The 11898-nt window shown below is 73.1% G+C and overlaps 2 protein-coding genes across 2 annotated transcripts; both read right to left on the bottom strand.

Moving 5' to 3' along the window:
• Positions 1-4885: 4885 nt before the first annotated feature.
• LOC129068280 (G-protein coupled receptor 35-like) lies at positions 4886-5992 on the bottom strand. The gene has a single exon (XM_054570429.1). It carries the CDS (start codon positions 5990-5992, stop codon positions 4886-4888), a length of 1107 nt encoding a protein of 368 aa, XP_054426404.1.
• Positions 5993-10442: 4450 nt separating this feature from the next.
• LOC129068251 (G-protein coupled receptor 35-like) lies at positions 10443-11354 on the bottom strand. Its single transcript, XM_054570382.1, has one exon. The coding sequence runs from the start codon at positions 11352-11354 to the stop codon at positions 10443-10445; it is 912 nt and encodes a 303-aa protein (XP_054426357.1).
• Positions 11355-11898: the final 544 nt, after the last annotated feature.

The following is an 11898-nucleotide window of genomic DNA, read 5'->3' on the forward strand; positions in this document are numbered from 1 at the left end:
ACTAAAGCGCTGACCCCTTTGCTGTCTGGCGGAGGCTCTATTCATTCAAACCCGCAGCCTCTGTGGGCTCGGACCACCCCTCAGGCCCCGCGCAGCTGGTCCCGTCTGTGCTGCCCAAGGGCAGTGCGCAGGCCCTCGTTCCATGGTGTCGGGGGGAGCGGTCCCTCCACCATGTCCCCACAGTCCAGCCGGGTACCCGGGATGTGGACGCCGCACTTGACACAGACCCCACCCCACAGCCCAGCCCCACCCACCTCTCCCTGTTGCCTGTGCGCCCCACACCCTCCCACCCGCCTCTGGCTTCCCGGGGACCCAGTCACGGTCTTGGAGTCCCAGTGCACGGGCTCCCAGGTCAGGGGGTCACCCCGAGGTGCCCTGCCGCCTGGGGCGGGGGCGGGCTGCCAGCGCAAGACGCTTCTCTCTGCTGGAATGGCTCTCATTTTCTGGTTTAGTTTTTCCCCTCCTAAGTGAGGGTTCCATGGTCCGCCCTGGGAGGACGGGCCCAGACCTGCCAACCAACTCCCCGTAGCTGTTCCTTTAAACACCCCAAGAGGCGGGTTTCCCGCCCCGGGCCCGGACCCCCAACTTCCCTGCACGCGTTCATCCCGACTTCCCACCCTAGAACTCAGACTTGACCCCAAATGACCCAACCCCTCTGCGAAGGTGCCTCTGGCTGCGTCAAGGGCCGCTCAGGAAGGCCCCCCTCTCGGGCTCCGGACCCCGAGGCTGCCTTGCTCGGAGCGGGAGGGGCTGCTACCCCCAGGCAGGGGCCGCAGAAGAGCGGCCTGGACGCCGGGGGCCGGCGCGGCGGCGGCGCGGAGCCCAGAGCCGTCCTCAAACCCCTGGCCCAGTGCCACGGAACGACGGGGTCGCAGGGTCGAGAACAAGATGACAGAAGATTAGGCTTCAGACGGGCAGCCCCCCACCGGGGGCCCGGAGGTCGAATTATCTCGAACACCTGAAGTTTGCATGTTTTCAAACCAGTGTTGCCCCAAGACACTTAAATGTTGAAAAAGAGCTGGCCCTGTGCTGTCCTCAGCGCTGCAGCTCGGGGGACCGGTCCACACGGCGAGAGAGCGGCCGCGGCCGGTGCCGTGCCCACAGGGCCTGCCGTGCAGCCGAGGGTCGGCCTGCGCGTCCTGTGAGTGAAGTTGCGTTAAGCGCAGCCTCCCCCGCACTTCGGCACGGCGGGCTGCCCCCCAACCCCGCGGAGCTGCGCCCTTGTTGGGGGGCGGGGGAGGCCGGCCATGCCGGCTCCGGCTCCTCACCGGGGCGTCCGCGCCGCAGAGCTACCCCGCAGGCCTCTGGGCCGCGCGGGGACGAAGCCGCCCTGTTGGGGGAGCAGCCTGCGTTGCAGGGTCTGCGGCAGGCGCCCCCTCGGGCCCCACCTGCCTGCGGCCCAAGGGCGGTGGGAAGCCTCCACCCACCGCCCCGTGCCCCGGTTCGGAGCGGCTCCCCGGCCGTCAGCCCCGGAGGGGGAAGCTCCGTGTCTGCGTCCGTGGGAAGCAGGAAACCTGCGACCCGGCGCCCTCCCCTGGCCCACGGGGACACCGAGGCCTGTCCGGCAACAGGCGAGCCGGCCACTCCCCGCCACCGGCTACTCCTCCCCACGGCCGGTCAGAGCGAACGCCCTGAGTCACCGCCAGCAGGACCCACGTCCTGTGGTGAGGCCTCGGCTCGGGCCTTCACGGCCGCAGCCCCGACGAGGGTGGCCGGTTTTCAGAGCCCGTCACAGGCGGCGGGCCCACATCCTGTCCTTGCCAAGGCTCCCTCACCCCCAGGCCCCAGGCCAGCGCCCGGGACTCAGGCCTTTTTCCTGGGGCTCCCCAGGCCTGGGCAACAGCCCCCCCAGGCTGAGCCGGCCGGTGTTCAGATGGGGGCCTCGTGGCCTGGCCTCAGTGTCCCCGACAGAGGGGCCCAGGCCTGCGGTGCCTGCGCCGGCGGGGCCTCGGGCCAACGCTGCGGCTGTTTCTCAGGGTCACTCGGACAGACGGTGCGCGGCGGGGGGGCCCTTCCGGGTCCTCGGCTGTTTGTGGGAGTCTTAAAGGTGCTGCATCTGCACAGGACGCCTGAGGGGTACCCGCCCTGGACCCCAACGGCCCTGGCCAGGGGTCCTGGCCAGGCCCTGGGGCTCCAGCTCCCGGGGGCTGGGGCGGGGGTAGGGCAGCCACTTGGCCTCCGATGCTCTGCGATCCCCCGGCGCTGAAGGCAGGGGCCTGACCGCCGATGTCCGGACGTGCCCGCGGGTGCCCGCCTGCAGTCACGCCCTGAGCCCCACGCCTGTGCAGGCTGACCCTGGACCCACACCGGGGACGCAGGCGGGCTGAGAGGAGAGGGCTGGGATGCAGGTCACCGGACCTGCGCTGGGAGCCCGGCGAGGGCCAGCGGGACCACTGGGGGCTGCTCTGCCGGCCTGGCGCACGGGCGCCCAGGCCAAGCCCAGCGCGGCCACGGCAGGCGGGCCCAGCGGGCGGGCCGCTGTGGGACCTGGGCCCCCACGAGGGGACCTGTGCCCTTCCAAACAGGCCCACGGAGCTCCCTCACCCCTTCAGCCATGGAGGGGGCAGCGAGGAGGAGACTGTGACCCCGGAGTCGGCCCCCCAGAGCCTGGCCGCGCCGCGCCCCCCGCCCCGCCCCAGGCGCTGGCGCCCGACTCCCGGCCCCAGCGCTGACGGAAGGCGGTGCCTGAGGCTGGAGAGCCCGCCGTGCGGCGTTCCACCCGCGGGAGAGGACGGAGCCCGTCCCAGCGCCAGCCGTCGGGGTGGAGATCGTCCCCGGCCGTCGGGATCGTGGCCTGGCGCCCCACGGGCGGCTGGGGGTGCCGCTGGCTGGCGCCCCTCGGGGTCCCCTCCCCGGCCCTGCCTGCTCACACTTTGGCTGCGTCTCTGCTGAGCTTGCCACTCCTCTGAAGCCCATTTAGGTCACAGTTCGCATTCACATGCCCTCCCTAAATTACCTAGCCGCCCGGCCACGGCTGGGCGCAGCTGCGCGGGGAGAGGCAGGGGCGGGGCCGCCTGCCCGTGCCCCCAACGCTGCGCCTGCCGGGTCTGTCCAGCCGGGAGCAAGGCGCCCAGCACCGAGGCCAGCGACCCAGCTCGGCCATGGTTCCAGGGCTTGGAGCACCAGTTCCCAGCCCTGGGACGGCACCCCCCCGCCGCCCCCCCGAAACGGACCTGGGCTGGCTGCCCTCAGTGGGCAGCCTGGGGCCCCCAACACCGCCCCCCGGCTGGGAGGGCCTGGGCCTCAGGCACCGGATTCCCCAAAGGAACGGGAACGGATCAGTGCGGAAGGTGCCTGAGGCGCTGCCCCCCGGGAGAAGGAGCCATAGGGGCACTAAGGCACCGCAGGCTGAGCCAGCGCTGCTCCCACGAGTGTGCTCACAGCCGGAGCCCCGGGCCCTCCTTCTCCCTGGGCCTTTGCGAGGTCCCCGGGGTCGGCCCCCCGTGTCTTCCTGCAGTCAGACCCGGGCTGGTGGCTGCTGGGGCGGGGGCAGCGGGGGCAGCGGGGTCGGGCCACACTCAGCGGCCGCGGCAGCCCGGGCGGCTTCACCACCGCCCTGGGCTGAGCCGGATGGCGGGGGTCAGGGGTCCGGTCGCTCACAGCTCAGGGTTTGCCCCTCCCCCGCGACGAGGAGCACCCTCTTCAGGGACTGGGATGCGCGGTCCCCGGGGTGGGGGAGCAGGCACACATGGGCAGGATGGCAGCCCACACGGCCAGCAGGCAGCCCACGAAGGGAGAGCAGGGGACAGGAGCCCCCCCGGGCCTCATGCAGCGCTCACGTGGGGTGCGGGTGAGCGGCTGCCGCGGCCAGTGGGCCAGGATGCCCGGCGAGCCCGTGCCGCCGTGGGGCCTGCACGCGCATGGCTGCTCTGACCGCCAGCCCCGTATGGACAGCGCGCGGGCCCAGGGCTCTGGGCCTTGGCTCGGGCGGAGGCCGGTGGCCCTGCAGGAAGGCGGGTCTGGCGGGGGCACCGCCCAGCCCGGGCCGGTCTCCCCCGTTCTGCCGGGACAGCTCTCCCTGCGAGGGCTGGGGAGCGGCCGGGACCGCACCGCGGGGCGATGCGGGGAGCGAGGCGAGGGGGGAGGCGGGCCCCCCTCCCTCCCGTCACGGGCACCTGAGGCCCGCGGGAGCACCCACCGCTGCTGCCAGGGCCCCCGCGGGGGGCCTCCAGTGCCCACAGGAGCCCCTCAGGGCTTCTCAGAGCCGGGGGTGCGCTGGCCCCGTGGTTTGATTCTTACCCAGGCGGGGTGGGCGCGGCCTTCAACCCACAATGTCGGGGGGACAGGCAGGGTCCCCGGGGCCTCCTCTCAGCCCCTCGCAGCCCGTCGCCCGCGATGCTGCAGCGTCAGGCCCGGGCCCCCCCTGCTTGAGCCTGCGGGCGGGGGGCGGGCGAGGGGGCTGTGAGGGGCGTGCGCGGGACCCTGCCTGGGGCTGGCGAGGCGAGGGCAAGGAAGGGGGCCTCTTTCACGCTCCGCGAGGATCCAAGCTTCCCCTTCTTTAAAAAAAAAAAAGGACTTCTTCAATTTCACTGGGCGGCTGTGTCTCTTTAAGGGGGACCCGCGCGGGGGCGGCGGCCCTGAGCTGTCTGGACGTCGGCCTCCCGTTGTGGCCGGAGGTGACAGGAGAGATGAGGGCTCCTTTTCCGGCGACACTCTCCTGAGGACGCCTGGCACTCGGAGGGAGGAGACGGAGGTTGGGGTCACCTGGAGGGAACGGGGGTCACTCTGCACCATCGCGCTTGAGAGGGGACAACGGAGAGGCCCCCGAGAGGCTGAGCTTCAAGGGAAAAGACCCGTGTGGTCGCAATCCTTCCGTTGTTGCGTCAAATTCTACTGGCAGCGGGGAAGCCCGGCCCCAGGACCCGTAGCCTGAGGTGGCGGCTGGTCACGCCGCACCGAGGGCGGCTGCTTCTCGTGGACACGGCAGCAGTGGGAAGGTGGAGGCTCCGGGGCGGCCTGGGGCGCCCTGGGCCGTGCGGGGGTCCCCTTCCGTGCTGCTCCCCCGGGCGCCCAGGACGGGGGCGCCGCAGGCAGCAGCGCCCGGCGCTCTCCCCCTGGGGAGCGGGGGCCTGGCGAGCACGGCCCCCACCTCCTCCTGGAACTCCGTGGCCACGAAATAGTAGCAGACGGCGTCCAGGCAGCAGTTGGCGTTGGCGATGCGGGAGGCCACCTGCACGAAGGTCGCTACCCTCTGGACAGTGGGGCAGGCCGCGCCCGTCCACTGGACCACGAGCGTGGCCAGCAAGGCCACATGCAGCGGGAGGAAGCAGAGCATGAAGGTGGCCAGGTTGGCGGTCACCACGCAGAGGGCCCTGAGGATGGGGGCGGCGGCCTGGGGCTGTGCCCGCGCCCACTTGCGGAGCAGGTGCCGGAGGACCTGGCCGGAGCAGAAGCTCAGGACGGTCAGCGGGAGGGAGAAGAGGAGCAGGGAGAAGCCCAGGGCCCTGGGGCCCCGCGTGCGGCCCTTCCCGAAGCAGAAGCTCTCTCCCGGGCCCTGCCAGGCCACGGGCAGGGCCACGGCTCCGACGACCAGCACCCAGAGGGCCGCGCAGGTGAGGGCGGCCTGGCGGGGGCTGCGCCAGTTCCGGGCCCGCAGTGGGAAGCGCAGGGCGGCGTAGCGGTCGGCGGCGATGGCCGTGAGGAGCCACATGCTCATGTAGGTGTTGATGTAATAGAAGCCCTGCAGGACCCTGCACAGGGCGCCCTCCTGCGTCCCCGGCGCCTCGCCCAGCGTGTGCAGGACCCCCGGCAGGCTCAGCAGCAGCAGGTAGTCGGCCACCGCCAGGTTGACCATGTAGACGCGGGTCTCCGTCCACCGACGCAGGCGGCAGCAGAACACCCAGAGCGCCAGGCCGTTGAGCAGCAGGCCCAGCGCCAGGATGAGGCCGATGGAGGCGCTGGTTGCCATCTGCAGGGAGGCGCTCCTGTCTGTGCTGCAGCCGCTGGAGCCGTTGGCGGAGCTGTTGGCAGGGCCGTCGCCCACGGGCGCCATGCCCGGCAGCCTGGGTGCCACGAGCGGGCCGGGGCGCACCTGCCCGGCCAGCCGCTCCTGGGGGGAGGGAGGGGGGCGCTGCGGCTTCTCTGCCTCCCTCCCCTCCCCCGCCCCCATGTTGTGCCCCAGGGGCTCCACCGCGCCCCCCCAACCAGCGCACGCCCCGCCCCACCCCGCGGCGCCCGGCCAGGCAGGGGCCCTGTGGGGGCTGCTCTCTGGGCCTCTTCACCGGGCGCTTCAGCCAACCCGGCCCCTGCCCCCCGGGCCCTGTGGCCTGCCCAGGGGCCAGGGCCCAGCCGCGGGCCCACGGGGAGGCTGAGCGGGCAACACGCTCCTTCCCCCGGGCGCAGGCCCCCACGCTGCCCCGGCTCGGGTGTGGCCGGGACCCGCCGAGCTCAGGAAGGGCGCGGCCAGGGACGGAGGAGGACGGACGGGGGCCGGCCCCGCACCCTGCTCCTGGGAGCCCCCGAGGCGGCCGACAGGGCGAGGGCAGGCCAGGCCGGACCCGTGGGCACTCACCGATCTGGGACGGCGGGGGCCTCGGGGCCCTGGGCCAGGGCCCGGTGCGCTCAGCCAGGCCGCTCTGCAGGTCGCTGCCTCACGCGCTCCTCAGGGGCGGGGTCATGCGGTTCCTTCCACCTGTGCCCGGCCAGCCCCGCCTGCGGTGCACGCCACCTGCCACGCTTCCTTCCTGGCTGCGCTTTGCGGTGGCCTGGAGCTCGGGCCAGATGGAGCCCGGGGACCCCGGCCTCGCACGCAAGGCCTCCCTGGCGGGGCCGCGGCCCCCCTCCCTGGCCCCTGCGGTTGGCACCTGCTGGGCAGCCCCCACAGGAAGGCCCTGTGGTTCATGGCTGGCAGCCGGCCAGCCAGCCACCCCCAGGGGAACGTGCGACCCTGGGCCGGCGCTCCCGCTGCCCGCAGCTGCCGCACGGGGCTCCGGGCACCCGCTCCGTCAAGAGGGGACGGCGCAGTGGGCGCTGTGGGGCGCTGCCCGGGACCCCCTTGGGGACAGAAGGGCCAGCGGCCCTCCGAGGCCGGGCACCCACAGCAGCCAGTCCTGCTATACTCGCCCCCCTTGGGTGGGGCTGGGAAGGGAGCTCTGTGGAAGCTGCTGTGTGCAAATCTCCGTCCCAAAGGGGCTTCTGAGCCCCCCGACCAGGGGTGTATTCTGGCTGAGCAGGAGGTGGCCACCCCAACACAGCAGCCCTGGGGGCGCAGGCCTGAGCCCGGCCAGGCCGGCCCGAGGGTCTGGCTGAGGGGGCTGTGAGCGCGTGGCCTGTGGGAGGTCAGGCGACGCCCCTTGGGGTGGGGGGACCGTCCCCAGGGGCACCTGGAGGGGGCAGGGCGAGGGGCAGGAACAGGGCCTCAGCCTCGGGCACCTGGGCGAGGAGGGAGGCCGCCCGCTCCTGACGCCCTGCAGACGCCCAGCGCGGTGTGGAGCCGTCGGTCTGCACCGCTGGGCTGGGGCTGCGAGTGGGCGCGGCGGTGGCAGCGCCCTGAGGGCCGGGCGGGGGCGCCCCTCCTGCCTGCGGCGAGTGCCAGGGTGGCCTCTCCCAGGCCGGGGGGGGCCTGGCCCCACAAGACGGGGCGGGGGCGGCGAGGTGGCTCGCTACGCTTTTGTCTGGACGGCAGCTCTGGGGACGTGGGTGGCGGTTTCCTGCGTCAGGCTGGGCTCTGCATCCCGCTGCGCGCTCCAGAGGAGGCAGGCAGCCCAAGGAGGGGCTCCTGGGGCAGAGTGGCCACGAGGTGACGCAGGCAGGGGCAGCACAGGGACCTCGGGCCAGGAACTGACGGCACAGGAGTGGAAAGCCCCGGGGCCCAGCCACCGGCAGAGCTGGGCAAACAACATTCAGGTCACCGGTCCTGCGGCTGAGACCCCTCCGAGCAGGGGCGAAGGGGCCTGGCAATAGCCTCCCGTGCGCCCCACACGAGCCTCCCGAGACAGGGCGGCTCCGACCCGCACCAGACACCTCGGGAACACGGGCAGGGCCGCGGGCCACAGCAGCCTCTTGGTTAAACCAGCGGCAACATCCAGGTTCAGCTGTGTTTCAGCCCCAGGCCCAGCAAAGCGGCACAGCCAGGCCGCGGAGCAGCGCCCGGGCGCGCGTGGGGCCAGCTGCGGTGACTGAGGTCCCCTACCCGGCGCCGGCCGCCCGGCGGAGGCCGCAACCCTGAGGGGACACACCTGGGAAGCGGACGCACGATCTTCTGAAACCCTCCTCTGGGGCCTCCGGATGGAAACCCTTAAGGTAAAGGGCGCCCCCTCCCTCCCCACACCCCCCATGCCTCTGCCCTTCCCTGGGGCAGGTCCCTGTGCGCCCTCTCTCCTGGGCTCCCAGGGCCCCACTCCGGCTCTGTGACCTGCGGTCTGAGTCCCCGCCGCCCTGCGGGCTCGCCTCTGCCTCCCCGCCTCTCTCCATGGTCTCCCTCTCCCAGTTCGAGTTCTTGGCCCTGAACTCTTTCCTTGCCAAACGCAGGGACCGAGGTCCAACTTCACCGTTAACCCCGCGCCGCGTGGGGCTGACTCCAAGGGCACAGCCTGCCCCGGCTGGCGGTGCCAGGCCCCTCGGCGCGCCCCCTGCCCGACGCACCCCCGTGCGGGCCGGACGTGCACTCAGGAGGGGCTCTGCCGGCAGCTGGAGCGAAGACCGTGGGGCCTGGCCCTCGGGCCGCTGGGTTCCCTGGTGGGTGCTGCAGCCCCTCCTCCATGACGCCGTCTCCCCTGACCACCGGCGGCCAGCCTTGCGCCGGCTCGGACAGGAAGAGCCCTCTTCAGGCCGCGGACCTGCCCCGGAGGAGGGACTTGCGGCTACGGAGCCCCGGCCAGACAGACAGCACAGGCTGTTAGGGACGGACAGACGTGGGGCGGCCCGGAGGCACCTCTGTCTCTGCACAGGATCCGCTGCCACTCAGGTCCCACCCGAAGCCCCGCCCTCTGGTCAGGAGCCACGTGGCTCCGGGCGGTTCCCTGGGCCCGGAACCTGCGTTTAGGCGTGGTTGCCCCCCAGACTTGGAGCAGAGCAGTGCCCCCAAGGGCCAGTTGGAGGGAGGACCCTGTGCATCCACAGAGGGTGGGTGGGTCCTTCGGGAGCCGAGGGCCCCTCCGCTGCCAGGAGGCCCTGCAGAGGCACTGGGCAGGGCACCTTCCCCCCTCCTGTGGGGCCGCGCAGCTGCTGCCCCTCTGAGCTCAGGGGTCCGGGAGGCCCCTGCCACGTGGCTGGAGCCAGAGATCCAGCCGCAGGCTCTTTGCTGGCGCTGACCCACACCGGCACCCGGCACCCCCTCCTTGGTCTTCCAGTGCCGGGGCGGCAGAGCGGGGGGCGCGCTGGCACCGAGTCCCTGGCCGAGCTCTGCCCGTTCTCCTGGTTCCCAAACCTGGCCGAGGACAGGACTAGACATTCCGGCAGCCTGGCCCCCATGGGCCTGCGCCCCGGGGCGAGGTCCTTCTGGGGACCCCTCAGGTCTTTGGAAACCCAGACCCTCGTGGGTTGGGGTGGCAGAGGCCGGGGCGGCAGCCGTTCCCGGAGGGCAGGGCCATGTGGGTGGCAGGCAGGGCCGGGGGCGCAGACACGGGGAGTCTGGCGGGGCGGGGGGCATCGGGGCCCTGCGTGGGGGGGGTGAGGCTGGCCACTCCTCAGGGACAGGACAGCGGGAGAGCAGGGCGGGGGGCGGCTGGGCGGCCAGGGCATGCGGGGGGCGGGCACAGAGCCGGGTCCCGAACCCAGGCCCACCTGGACCAGCGCCCATGGCAGCCGCCGGGCCGCCGCGGTCGCTTCCGCCTGAGTCTGGAGGTGAGGCCAGGGAGGCGCGGCCGCAGCACAGACCGCCTGGCTGGGCCCCCAGCTGCCGTCTCCTCCAGGCAGGCTCCCGGCTTTCCTGGATGAAGCACGGGAGTGCATCTGCCAGGCAGACCCCACGGCCCCACCTACGCATGTGTGTGGGGTCCGGGCCTGAGCCGGCGGGAGACCAGGCGGCTGGGAAGTGGGCAGGTGGGAGGCAGGTTGGAGGGCAATGGAGAGCCCCCTGGAGAGACGCCCCCTGCCCCCGCCTCCCGCCGCACGGGAGGCACGCCAGGGCTGGGGCGGCACGCGTAGCTCAGTCAGGCAGCCCTGTTCGACAGCTTTATTCCGGCCCCCGGGGGCGGCAGCACCTAGTGGGTTCCCGCACCCGGGGCCCAGGGGTGCCAGGCCCTGGACGCGGCAGGTGTGCAGCTCTGTCCCAGGGGCCACGGTCCTCCGGCCCTCAGTCCTGTCCGTCCTCCCTCCCAGGGGCGGGGCGGTCACCGTCCCCGGCTCCATGCCTGGGCCATCGCTGCCCAGCAGGCCCGCAGGACAGGGCCCGCGGGCTCCGGGCCTGTCGGGGGGCTCCTTGCCGCCGGCCGGCCCCGCCCCCCAGCAGGCAGCACCGCCCGAGTGCCCCGACGACTCGGCCCCTGCCCCACGCCCGTCTCCTAGGCCAGCGTCACACACATGGAGTCCTGGCTCTTGGGGGCCTTGGCCCTGGGGCTCCCTGTCAGGGCAGAGGCCTCCTGGAACTCCTTGGCCGTGTAGTAGTAGCAGACGGCGTCCAGGCAGCAGTTGGCGTCCGAGAGCCCGCTGGTGACGTACAGGGCGTACCTGCTGGCGCAGGTGCTCAGGCCCGTGGCGAGCCGCCACGTCAGCACCGCGTGCAGCGGCAGGAAGCAGACCACGAACACGGCCAGGTTGGCCCAGACCATGCGGGAGGCCTTGCGGGTGGCCTCCGCCGGGCCCGCGTCAGTGTCCAGCCTGCGGCCCAAGGCGGCCACCACCTGCAGGGAGCAGGCCAGCAGCACGACCAGCGGCAGGTAGAAGCCCAGCAGCGAAAAGGCCACGGTCTGGGGGTGCTGCCGGGTGGGGTTCTGGAAGCAGAAGCCGCCCTCCTGGTCCTTCAGGGCCCAGCGCAACCCCAGGGAGCCGACCACCAGCAGCCAGAGGGCCACGCACACGGCCCCGGCCTGCCGCGGGGAGCGCAGCCCGCGGGCACACAGCGGGTGCCGCACGGCCACGTAGCGGTCCACGGCGATGGCTGTGATCAGCCCGATGCTCATGTACCTGTTGACCAGGTAGACGCTCTGGGAGACCTGGCACAGCACGGTGTCCCCCCCAGGGAGGCTGTCGGTCAGCGAGTAGACCATGAAGGGCAGGGTGCAGAGCAGGCAGAGGTCGGCCACCGCCAGGTTGACCATGTAGACGCGGGTCTCTGTCCACTGGCGCAGGCGGCAGCAGAACACCCAGAGCGCCAGGCCGTTGAGCAGCAGGCCCAGCACCAGCAGCAGGCCCAGGTAGGTGTAGTGGACATGCGTGAACACCGGGGACCAGGGCGGGCAGGTGGTGTTGTTCATGGTCCTGGGGCTGCGGGAGGGGAGCAGGGGTGAGGCGGGTGGCCCCTCCTCCCGCCCCGCCCCCGCCCCGGCCCTGGCACGCGAGGCGCCCACACAGGAGCCATGGCGGCACTCAGCAGCGCGTCGCATCCGCCCCACCGGCCACCCCGGCGGCAGCGGTTGTGGCCCAGGCCCGCTGCCCGGAACCCTCCGGGACCCCGCCCACCCTGTCCTGGGCCTGGAGGCCCCGTCCCAGGCCCCACCTGGGGCAGGAAGCCCCGAGCTCCTGTGGTCAGAGCGGCGGCGGGGAGCCCGGCCCTCCAGGCCCAGGCTGGCCTCAGGGTGGCACCGGGCCCCTCCACCCCCTCGTCCGCCTCATCGGGAGCTCCTGCAACCCCCGCCCCACGCCGTCCACGCCCCCCCGGCCCCCGTGCCCGCGCTCCAGCATGCAGGTCCGGCCCCTGGGGCCTGCCGACCGGGGCCGGGGGCCGGGTCTGGGCCAGGCCTCCCCGTGACCGCAGCCGACGCCGAGGAGGGCTGCGGACCCGCCCTGAGCTGCGCCGAC

Source organism: Pteronotus mesoamericanus, unplaced genomic scaffold (assembly GCF_021234165.1).
Source record: "Pteronotus mesoamericanus isolate MK-2021 breed Mesoamerican mustached bat unplaced genomic scaffold, CSHL_Meso_final contig_203, whole genome shotgun sequence".
Taxonomy (NCBI): domain Eukaryota; kingdom Metazoa; phylum Chordata; class Mammalia; order Chiroptera; family Mormoopidae; genus Pteronotus; species Pteronotus mesoamericanus.

Coding starts and splice junctions, on each gene's coding strand:
- LOC129068280 (XM_054570429.1), bottom strand. CDS start 5,992: ATGGCGCCCGTGGGCGACGGCCCTGCCAACAGCTCCGCCAACGGCTCC.
- LOC129068251 (XM_054570382.1), bottom strand. CDS start 11,354: ATGAACAACACCACCTGCCCGCCCTGGTCCCCGGTGTTCACGCATGTC.